This window comes from Nicotiana tabacum, chromosome 20 (assembly GCF_000715075.1).
Source record: "Nicotiana tabacum cultivar K326 chromosome 20, ASM71507v2, whole genome shotgun sequence".
Classification (NCBI taxonomy): Eukaryota; Viridiplantae; Streptophyta; class Magnoliopsida; order Solanales; family Solanaceae; genus Nicotiana; species Nicotiana tabacum.
In genome coordinates this window covers 75415642-75427295 of record NC_134099.1, presented here as the reverse complement: position 1 = coordinate 75427295, position 11654 = coordinate 75415642, and the positions used below count along the sequence as shown (strand labels likewise).

At 35.3% G+C, this 11654-nt stretch overlaps 1 protein-coding gene across 3 annotated transcripts; it reads left to right on the top strand.

Annotated features, from left to right (window-relative positions):
• The first annotated feature begins 3856 nt into the window (after positions 1-3856).
• LOC107810440 (rhodanese-like domain-containing protein 11, chloroplastic) lies at positions 3857-11404 on the top strand. 3 transcript variants are annotated; one of them, XM_016635223.2, is made up of 10 exons: positions 3857-4099; positions 4198-4287; positions 4792-4899; positions 5285-5381; positions 9175-9214; positions 9313-9387; positions 9877-9964; positions 10059-10126; positions 10833-10870; positions 10979-11404. In XM_016635223.2, the coding sequence occupies exons 1-10, from the start codon at positions 3959-3961 to the stop codon at positions 10999-11001; spliced, it is 768 nt and encodes a 255-aa protein (XP_016490709.1). In that variant the 5' UTR covers positions 3857-3958; the 3' UTR covers positions 11002-11404. The 3 variants fall into 3 exon arrangements, with proteins under 3 accessions (XP_016490709.1, XP_016490708.1, XP_016490711.1); XM_016635222.1 differs by having other exon boundaries at positions 10833-10905; XM_016635225.2 differs by lacking the exons at positions 9175-9214; positions 9313-9387 and having other exon boundaries at positions 3880-4099; positions 9873-9964; positions 10833-10905.
• Positions 11405-11654: the final 250 nt, after the last annotated feature.

The following is an 11654-nucleotide window of genomic DNA, read 5'->3' as shown; positions in this document are numbered from 1 at the left end:
CCATTATCATGATATGATGCTTGAGTATGTTTTGAAATTGTGTTACTTGCCAATGTGCTTAATTTTAAGTTGCTTTAGGACGAGCAAGAGCCTAAGTGTGATATAGTGATAAATGATGAAAAATGCATATTTTTGAGTATGTTTGCATATTAGTTCTTATGTGAGTTGTGGGAGATCACGTATTTATAAACATAAAATATGCTCATTACGTGTTTATTGTATTTAGGAATGAGTTTGGATGGAAGTTGGCGAAAGCGGATGATTTGGTGCAAAAAGAAGTTGAGATGCAAGAGTTGGGAGCATGCTACAACTAGTGCATTACATGAAAGGTAGGCGCGAAATGGCCTAAAAAGTGAATCAAAACCAGTGAAGCATGACACGTGCACCAACCCCCAGCATGCAAAAGAAACAAAGAAGACAAAAAAAAAACTAGGAGCGTGCCTAGGGGTTGCGCATTGCATGAGCCCTAGGCACGCGACTCAACTTCTTCTTTTCGAGATAGGAGTGCTCAAGGACGCCTCATGCAAAATCTAATTGATATAAATACATCATAAAACGTCCTTTTGAGGTGAGATACACTACTTTAAGGTAAGACAACACCTAAAGAGGCGAGAACACGCTAGTAGCAAAGATGAAGATTCAACTACGAGTTTTCTTTCTCTTCTTCTTGTTTTTCATTGTTGGTTATATCTTTTAGTATTATAATTTTACATACTATTATGAGTAGATAATTTATTATCTAGAGTTTTGATGGAACCTTTTGGAGGATGAGTTCTTGTTACGTTTTTATATAATTTAGCTTTTGGGTTTCTCTACTTGTTTAACTACGTGTTTATTTCAGTTGATTGAATGCCCTTCGGTTAACTGTGCCTGTTTAATATGTATTTCTTGAGAAAGGGTATATATAGGTGGTTTCTAAACAACGTTACTCCTACCATATACAAGAAATCAGTATTAGGGGTTTAAAGGTAGGTTTATGAATAACAAAGCCTTGATGTGGCCATATTGAGCCGTATGATAAAGCCAGATAACGTAGTTCGAGAGAATATGTCTAGTAAATTATTGTAGTTGCTCGTAAGAGAATTACGATATATTAAGTGCTTACGATCAGTAGAGACTACTTAGACAAACTTACATGAGATGTAGCAGGAATGATTCCGACATTTGAAAAAAATCATAACTTTAGACCTCCTTAATCTTGTGTCCAACACTTAGTACCGATAGTTGTTAATTTACTACTTTAATTTGTTAGTTAATTAGTTAGACATAAGAATCTTTATATTTATAACTTAAGAATTGTTCGATCTTGTCTTCTTAGTGACAATGGTGAATGGACAGTTGTAGCTAAATCTTAGTTCTCTCCGGGATTCGATTCCGGACTTTTAGATCAGATTATATTTGTAGCGATCGCTTAGCCTTTTTAGGACTAGAGTTGGGTAAATTAAAGGCAAAAGTACGCGTTCGCGCGATATTGATAAAATTATCTTATAAAGTGTTATTAATTGTGTACACGTAAGTGTGACATGATTCTTAACGCACCAAACAAAATGAGTATACTTATGCGAGGCTTATTTCAAGATAAATTCCACAAATCCTTAAATAAGAAAATAAAAACAATTTAATAACATAAAATACCTAAAACATAGAATATTCGGGTTAATTAAGCCAATAGTTAAGTGATCTTGCTAAAATCACGAAACTTGGGAGAGCCTTACACCTTCTCCCGGATTAATAGAACTCCTTTAAAATAATAAATCAATCCCTTTTCAAACAATATCACTTTAATTGAAAAAACTCATCCTTTCACGATCCCGAAAAAGGAGGCTTGACAATTACCAATACACTCTTTTCTACCCTATTTCTAGATTTGTGTTTGTTGTTCAATTTCCATTTCCCTGCTCATATCAGATCAGGAGATATATGTAACAATAACATAAAAGATAAAATAAAAATCCTTTCATACAAAATTGATTAATCAAAGTAAGATTTTCATAATTGCTAATTTATGATTAACACATTAGAAAAAGATCAATATACATTCATAATTTTAATATTTTAATTTCAATCATGGAAATCATAGAGAAAATACGACTTTGAAATTTAAAAGAAAGTTAAAGAATAAAAGTAAAATAGATATGAATTATAACTTTATACAATATTATAATGTAACTTTCGTTTGGAAAAAATGTAATAATTGATAATTATTGGAAATTAATTTTGACATTTAAAATTTTCAACAAGAGTTATATTATTTTGGCCGTCAAATATAAGGTTAACTTAAGTTGTTTGTTCGGTTCAAAAGGTAAAAAGAATATTATTTATCAGAGTCAAAAAGTTAAGACCTTTATATGAATTTTACTCTAAAACTTACACATCAAGAGTTAGACTTAAAAATACTATAAATTACACTAAGATTCATTATTTGATAAATAGAGTAATAATATGTTGTAATTTGCAAAAATTGCGTTGATAATTTGAAAGTATAAAGATTATATTTCGAAGCTTAGTTTTTGTATGTTAATGGTGTATAGAGGTGGTAATATGGATTAAAAAAAAACAGTTATACATCCATATTATCTACTAAAAGATGAGTTGGATAATAAACTTTTTTAAAACGGATCAAATATGGATAAGAACCATATTATCCACTTAGAAAATGGATAACCAGTGGATAACAATTGGATAACTAATGAGTTTAACTTTTACATTGTAATGACTCAAATTGGGGGTTTCTCAAGTTTGAGAGACTACGAAGTCTCCCAAAAATGATAATATTCAAGAAGCCATGAATAATATGAATGTCCACATTATCTACCAGTTAACCCATTTTCTATTTGTGTTAAAAATGGATTGAGTAGAATAATTTATCCATTTTTGCATTACCTATTTTCGACCTGTCCATATCTAACCCGACCCTCCGGTTTGCCACCCCTAATGGTGTATAAATTTTTCTATATAATAGTATTAAGTTGACCTACAAGTAACAAGAATAGATAACCTTTATTATCAAGAGCTTGTTTGGCCAAACTACAAAAATTTAAAGTGTTCAAAAGTGTTTTTCCTCTAAAAAATGCTTTTAAAATGTCAAATTACGAAAAAGTAAGTATATACTTTCTTTACAATTAATATTATTCAAATGAAAAAAGTTAAATTATTTATTATTAGAGACCTTACTTAAATCTTTTAATTTTATTTAATTAAAATATTTCACCATCTGTTTGAAATTTAGTGAGATTTGTGAAACAGGAGAGCACAGAGACAATGGAGAAAGCCACGGTAATTAATGAGAAAGGGGATAATCCTCCAATGGCTGATTTCTCTTTTGAAATCAATAAATGATAGTTTTGTAAATAAAAGTTAGTGATCATATTTTAGCTTGAATAATTTATGTTCTGCTTATGTGTCAGAAGATAGGAAATTGATAGTTTTGTAAATAAAAATTAATGATAAGGATATTGTTGTATTGAAGTAATTAGTTTTCTGTTTTTACCTATGGGACCCACAGCAAAAAATCTGCTTCTAGTGCTGCTCTAAATTTAGTGGGCGTTTGGACATAAGAATTGTAATTTTTTTTAAAAAAGTAAAAGAATTTCTCAAGTGAAAATAATATTTGAAAGTTAGAGTGATGTTTGGACATGAATATAATTTTGGGTTATTTTTAAAATTTTATGAGTGATTTAAGTGAAAATTTTGAAAAATAACATTTTGGAGTTATTTTAAAATTAATAGTAAAATTAAAATTTTTATGCCCAAACACTAATTTAAGAAAAGTAAAAAAAATTCGAAAAAAATAAAAAAATTCTTATGTAAAAATTAAGTTCTCTATAATTTAAAAATTCTATACATTGGGAGCATATATAATGCTTAAATCCGTACGCGGGTAAGTCAGAGTACAAGAATCAAGAAAAGAGTGGATAAGCTACTCAAATCTTACTCAATTTTCTCTCTGCTCTCAACAATGGAAGCTCTAGCTCATGGGCATCTACCCCTCAGTGCTCTTAGAACATGTCAAAAAGAACATAGGTGTCATCATGTCGGTTCAATCCATTTTCTTACCTCTCCAGTTCCATCTTCTCTTAAATTCAGTGCACCCATAAAGGTTCGTGTATCTAGTTTTTTTTTTTTTTTTTTTTTCATTTCGTTTGTATTTATTGCTAGTTGAGATTTCTGAATTGGGGTATGTTTGGTTTGGTTCAGTATAGAAGTGGCATTATAAGGATGCAAGAAAAATATGAGTTGAAGCAAATGAAAGATATGGCTGCTGCTAAAAAGAGATGGGACTCTCTGGTATTTTTCTCAGACTAATATTCCAATATTTCTTTTGACAGACATGTAGATGGAGATAGATCAAAATTAAGGGTTAATTTGTATGCTATAGGATGAAATTACTGCCCGGTTGCAATTTAAGTTATATACACTACAGTGTAATGAATTTTTTACACTCTCACTGTAATTTCACTTGTTATTTACCTTCGGCTTCGTTTAAAGAGTAAAAGCGTTGCTTAGTTCACGTTTCGGATAATAATGATAGAAAAGTTAAAGAGAATCTTTGATGGAGTTGTGGATGGATGGGAAAACTAGAGGGGATGATTATTGCAATTAAAGAATGTCTTCCAAGCCCCATCCTCCTAGGTGATGAGTTATATCACAGTTTCAACTTGTTAGAAACTATAAGTCGTGTAATCAATTAATTTGTGCTGTACGGAAACATCTTAAGCCATGATTTATACTTTATTAAGTTCTTCAATGTTATACTATGAGAATAACATCTGTGTTCCCTTTTTGTTCTAGATCAGAGATGGGAAAGTTAAAGTTCTTACCCCAAGGGAAGCTGGTTATGCAATTCAACTCTCAAACAAAACGCTGCTTGATGTTCGTCCCTCTATGGAGCGAAAGAAGGTGGATTCGACGTTCCTTCAAAAACCACTTCTCTCTACTATCCACATTACAAGGCGAATGCTAAATGGCTCAGCGTTGTCTCCCTTCCAGCTTCCTTTTATTTCACTTTACATGCTTTACACAATTCTCATTTAATAATTGTGCCTGTCTTTGCTTAACTCTGCACATCAGTGGCTTTTCTTCTTTCAAAGCTCCTTGCTATGGTTCAAGTGCATTGTCTAAAGCTTATGTGAACGCCCAAATTTTGTTGAACAAAAATTCCTCTTAAACTCTAGGTTCATGCCTTTTGGGATATGAATTAGATTAAAAGCCAAATACTTTCCTGCTTAAATGATCGTGTTATTTTGTTGTCCTAGTTATCATGATTTTCTTAACTGTTTTGCAGGCCTGGGTAAAAGGCTCCACCTGGATTCCAATTTTTGATGTTGATACTAGTTTAGAACTTGGTATTCTTTCCCGGAAAGCAACAAACTTTTTGCTGGGTAACAAACTTTCCTTTTTACTATCTTTGTAGTTACTCAATGAGACACAAAGACACACAGCTTAACTCCAGTAAAAGAGATGCGTACCTTGTGTTGTGTATAATTATCAATTTGTGGTACGTCACAAGTGTAGACATCATCCCTTCTCTTTCTTTCTTCATTGTATTCCTTCGTGAGGATTGCTTTGCTTCTTATTGTGCAACAATAAACCCTCTATGAAGTGCAAATGACAGATCTTTATAAAGAAATGAAAAGTCTATATATTTGATGAGCCTCCAATGGACTTTATATACAAAGGAAGTAACCAATAGTGCTAAGATAACTCCTAGAAAGTAGGAAAATATAACTAGTACAAAAAACAAATTAACTGAAAAAGCTAAAATCCAGTTGATACTAAACTGTAGCCTAATATAACTGAACATGGACCCATTCAAACCTAACAGCAAGTGGTAAGTTGTAACAATAGTAGTACATGTGCTATTACGCCCCTTCAAGTTAGGCATGAAGATACAACGCCTAACTGGGGAAACATGCGTTGGAAGGCCGGCTTGGACAATGGTTTGGTGAGTGAATCTGCAAGTTGATCAACGAAGTGGATATGCGATATGCGGACTAGGCCGCTGTGGACTTGGTTACGAACAAAGTGAAGATCAACCTCAAGGTGCTTCATTTTAGCATGATGTACTGGATTCTCGGCAATGTAAGTGACCCCAAGGTTATCACAAAGTATTATAGGAGCAGCAGAGAGCGGCACATGAAGATCTTTGAGCAAGTGTCTGATCCAGTTTGTTTCAGACAAGGCAGAAGCAACGACATGATACACTGACTCAGTGGAGGAGCGAGAGACAGTAGGTTGCTTACGAGAACACCAGGAAATAGGCGTCGTGCCAAGATAAACAATGTAATCAGAGATCGAGCGGTGATCATTGATATCACCCGCCCAATTGGCATCAACATAGGTATAGAGAGCAGTTGAAGGTTGTGGGGAAATACGAACATGCTGGGATGTTTCTTTAAGATATCAAAGGATCCATTTAACTGCCTTCCAGTGAACCACAGAGGGAGAGGAGAGGTGTTGAACTGGGTAAGCTTGTTTACCGAATAGGTGATGTCAGGTTGGGTAAACGAGAGGTACTGAAGCTTACCAAGCACAGATATATACTCTTTGCCATCGGTTTTGGGTGCTCCGTCATCAAGCAGTAGTTTCACGGACTTTCTTATGGGTGACTGAGCACCTTTGCAGTCTTGCATCTGAGTATCATATAGCACCTCCTGTATATACTTAGATTGACTAAGAAACAAACCGTCGACATTCTTGTATACCTCTATGCCCAAGAAATAGTGCAGTAAACCAAGATTCTTTAGAAAAAACTTTTCGAAACAGAGGTAATTACATGTTGAATGAGTATTTCATTACTGCCCTTGAGTATGAGGTCATCCACATATATCAGAACATAAATAGTAACTCCCAGATTGTGCAGAACAAAAAGAGAATTATCACATTGCGACATTTAGAACCCCATTTGAATCAACGTAGCAATGAGTGCATCATACCAGGCCTTAAGAGCTTGTCGAAGTCCGTAAATGGCCTTCTTGAGATGGCAGACATAGTCGGGATGATCCAAATTTTCATAGTCGGGAGGTTGACATATATACGTCTTCATGAAGCTTCCCCTAAAGAAACACATTGTTGACATCTATCTGATGCAGTGCCCAATTATTTTGTACAGCAAGAGTGAGTACTGTCCGAATGGTGGTGGGTTTAACCACCGAACTAAATCTCTTGCAAAAATCAACCCCAAGCCTTTGGATGAACCCTTTTGCAACTAAACGTGCTTTGTACCTATCAATGGATCCATCAGAGTTACTTTTAATTCGAAATAACCACTTACAAGAGACAATGTTTCTGGGGTGGTCTGGTCTGGTGGAACTAACTCCCAAGTCTGGTTTTTCATCGGTGCATCAAATTCAGCCTTCATAGGGTCTCTCTAATTTGAATCTTTTTGTGCTTGCTTGTGAGTTACAGGTATTGGATGTGTTTCTGGCTGGGAGATTTTTGCAGTGTAATCAACGTTTTTTCTTCGCTTGAAAATGTTGTTTTGTAACATCATTACTACACGATTTGGCTCTATTTGTGGAACATGAACAATGGTATCAGTGGGTCGGGGCAAACTGTGTGATGAGTTTGGGCGACACCGATAAACCTGAGTAATTGGTGGTCGGCGAGTTGAGGAGATAGGATGAGTAGAGGGGGCGGAGGGTTGGCTCTGGAAGACGAAGTGGGGCTGTAGGTTTTCAGTAGCAGGTGATTGCTGAAATGCATTAGAAGAAGAAGATAAAGAAGCAGTTTGATTGTTACCTGGGTCATGAGTTGCAGATTGATCTGCCTGTCGGTTGTTCCCTTGTGCGGCATGAAATGAACATACATCTTGGCGTGTATTTCGCATCAAAGGCATAGTGGGAATGGGGAGCAGCTGAGTGATAGTTGTATCAATCATATTTTTTGGTTGACAGAAAATATTATGATTATTCTGATCTAAAAGAGTTCACAATAACAACAACAACAAACCCAGTTTGATCTCAACAGGTGGGGTCTGGGAAGGATAGTCTGTACGTAGACCTTACCCCTACCTAATGCAGGTAGAGAGGCTATTTCCAATGATCTAAAAGAGTTTCCCAATTTAAAATGAGAAGTTCTATTTTAAGTTTTAACTGAGAAAATATATTTTCAAATGGGAAAATATCTTCTAAAAATTTTACATCCCGGGATAGCATGACAATCTGGGCCTTCCATGTAGTGAAATTATGACTACCAGAATTTTATGACTACCAGACAATTTAATGGGCAACTGAGATGATGGGTTGAATTGGATTAGGTGTTTGAAAACCGTGGTGTTGTCGACAATAACAACTGGTGTGGAGGAACTCATTTTTGCAAAGGGGAAAAAAATGATCTTGGATAGTTTACTCGTTAGAGTGTTGTTTTGGCTATGAGACCATATAAAGGCAGAAAACTAGAATGAAAAGTCTGTATAGTTGATGAGACTCTAATGGAGTTTATATGCAAAGGAAGTAACCAATTGTGCTAAGCTAACTCCTAGAAAGTAGGAAAATATAACTAGTACAAAAAACAAATTAACTGAAAAAGCTAAAATCCAGTTGATACTAAATTGTAGCCTAATGTAACTGAACAAGGACCCATTAAAACCTAACAGCAAGTGCTAAGATGTAACACCAGTTGTACATGTGCTATTATTCTTCAGTTGGATATAATCACAATTTGGAGTACGAAATTTAGTTGTTCAGATTGTTAATCTTTTGTTTGACATTTTGCTTACAAAATTTAATCTTCTTCAAACTATTGCACAAAGCATGTGTAAAAACCTCTTTGGAGTACCCGTGCAACATAATCCTTTTCTAGTTCGTATAACAATGGAACAATCTCGAGTTGATTTGAAAATAGTGACAGAAAAATTTCTTTCACAAGAGAAATATACCACGACGATCTCTTTTCTTTATATGATTGACTTAATATATCTCAGATTGGTTGTGTTTGATACGCTTGCATATAAATTTGTAATTAAATAAATAAACGTCTTTTTGATTGTCATAGTGGTCTTCCGGAAACAGCCTCTCTGTCTTTTTGAAGGCAGGAGTAAGGTCTGCGTACACTCTACCCTCTCAAGACCCCACTTGTGGGACTACACTGGGTTTTTTGTTGTTGTTGTTGTTGACTGTCATAGTGCATTCTCTAAGGTTCTGATCGCTAATTCATGTATCTTCTTCACAATAGGAGGTTGGTGGAGTGGTGTGCCTTCTCTCTCTTACAACAAGTATGCTATAAACAACCCTTTTATATTTAACTCGTAGATTTGTTCTTTGTTTCAGTTCCTTATTTTCATTATAAAGTATGAAATAATATCCTTTACAGACAATTCTTATCAAATGTTGAGGAGAAATTTGCCAAAGATACAGATCTCATTGTGGCATGCCAGAAGGGATTGAGGTGAATTTATCTGTCTATTAACCACATTTCAGATTCTCTACTATAAAGTAAAACTTTGCACTCTGCTGAATAGAAGTAGCTCGGGAAGAATCTGGGTGAAATTAGTCAGTATACTACTGTTGCAAAGGGAGTGGATGTTCATGTATCTCCATGGTGGCCCAAGTTTACAATTCAATTTGAATTATGAGAATCTGGAATTTTCAATGGTATCGAATATGACAATTCAATATGTAACTATCTGATGTATCATAAATCGAATCCTTTGTAGCATAACACTCGACTGCTTTCTAGCACATTAAAAGGAGCAATCGAAGAGTGCGTATAGATCTAACTGGCAGAGTGTCACTTTCTGAGGTAGAAAGCGTCTCGTGCTCGTAGTAGGTCCATAGTCAGACAGATAAGAGTAGGCACTGAAAGATCCTTATGTTCAAGACAAATCTGGTAATTTGTGTTCCTTATTGCTCATGCGTAACCCTTTGCATCAGGCAGGTCCATTGCGGCTTGTGAGGTGCTATACAATGCTGGTTACAACAACATTTTCTGGGTTCAAGGTGGTTTAGAAGCTGCTGAAGAAGAGGTTTCACGTTAATCTTACTTATGTCTTTTTTGCTTTTATAAATATTCACCTTTCCAGAATACAAGTTCATATATTTAAATACAATTTGGATCAGGATCTTGAAAGAGAAGGTCCTCAACCATTTAAGTTCGCAGGAATTGGGGGGCTTTCAGAATTCCTCGGGTAATTATTTCATGCTTGTGCCTGTACTTCTAGATGCCTTCATATCTGATAATGACTTCTTACTTCTGGTGTCTAAATTCTGATGTAAAACAGCTGTATGTCATCCTTATCTGTTTATAAAGTACAATCTCATGTCATGTAACCACAGATGATGTCATCAATTAAGCACTGCACCTGTATATCACAAGTTCTTTCTATCACTTTGAATAAATAGCACAATGTATGCACTTTACTACTGGAGATGCTCTTTCTGATTGTTCATTTGAGCTAGCTTTCTAGAGTGAAAGGAATATTTATCTCTCTTTACGAATGTGTCGCCATTTCTATGATTCAAAGGATTTCACTAGCTATACTGGTAGCACATACCTGAAGTAAGGGCACGTAGGTTACTCATGCCAAACAAACATCCAATAGATTGCCTCTCATTAAGAAGTATTCACCACATATTCTAGTTGATTATTTATCAAAATTACAAGCTCTCTTTATCATAGTGAGTTGGTGCTTGGGAGAAAATCTTAGATCACAGACTTGTACGTGAGAGATGTTAGTGCTGATACTCTACTGCGGAGTCGGTTCCAGTAGTAAGAGAGTTCTCAGATTTTGTCATAAAGTGCTGCAGAAATAGACCTGTAGTTGCATGTCCCATTAACTTTTGTCATAAAGTGGTTTTCTTTGTAATCACTTACAATTATTTGGATATTGTCAGTTGGACTGACCAACAGAGAGATGCTGCTGCTAAAGAAGGTTGGGGTTACCGATTGACTTTTTCTGCCCGATTGGTACTTTGTTCCCTTCCCTTTGTGAATAGAACAATATTCTGGTTCTTTAGTGAACTAATGCTTTCTGCCACAGGTTGGAGTCGTTCTTGCTGCTGATGCCCTGTTTATTGGAGCACAGAAAGTAGGACAATATATTCAGGAGTTAAGGACTCACTGAGATCTGTAGTTAGAGCTTGAAGTTACGCGTGTTGCGCGCCTTGCAGCCATAAGGAAATGATTTTGTTTTCTGAATTCAGTAATGAGTTAAGCGGCTTTCCTAGCATCCTTTTCTGAAGCTAGAGAACTGAGATGAAAATCCATTGGCAGGAGTGTCTCAGAGCCTGGGCTCCTGCCCCAACCTTTAAATGCCTTGTTTTTCGCTGAAACATTTTTAACTGAGGTCTTCTCATGTAGGACACAATGCAGTTTTGCCTTATTAATTTGTGTGATGTGAGTACACTTCAATGGTTGATGATCCTTAATCTGCATTAATATAGCTTGATCCAGGTTTGAATATTAAGTATGAGTTGTCCTATATTTACAAATTTGCGGCTTGGCATGCCGGATTTATGCAGTACCCATGTTCATACATCATGATTATGAAAGCTAGGGAAATTGAAGGGTCCCGGACTCCACAAAATTATGTATACTCTTTGAGCTGTTTTTTTACCTACCGACTTTCTTTTCTTGATTAGGTAATGAATCAACCAAGTTTTCTACTGAGGTCCTCCTACATGTAAGCCTCTGGAGATTTTACCCTGATGTATTAT

Bases quoted from the DNA above. Each gene is read 5' to 3' on its own strand.
- LOC107810440 (XM_016635222.1), top strand. From the start codon at position 3,959: ATGGAAGCTCTAGCTCATGGGCATCTACCCCTCAGTGCTCTTAGAACA. The intron at 5,382-9,174 runs GTAACAAACTTT...TCTTCACAATAG, and splicing joins AGCAACAAACTTTTTGCTGG to GAGGTTGGTGGAGTGGTGTG. The intron at 10,127-10,832 runs GTAATTATTTCA...GGATATTGTCAG, and splicing joins GGGCTTTCAGAATTCCTCGG to TTGGACTGACCAACAGAGAG.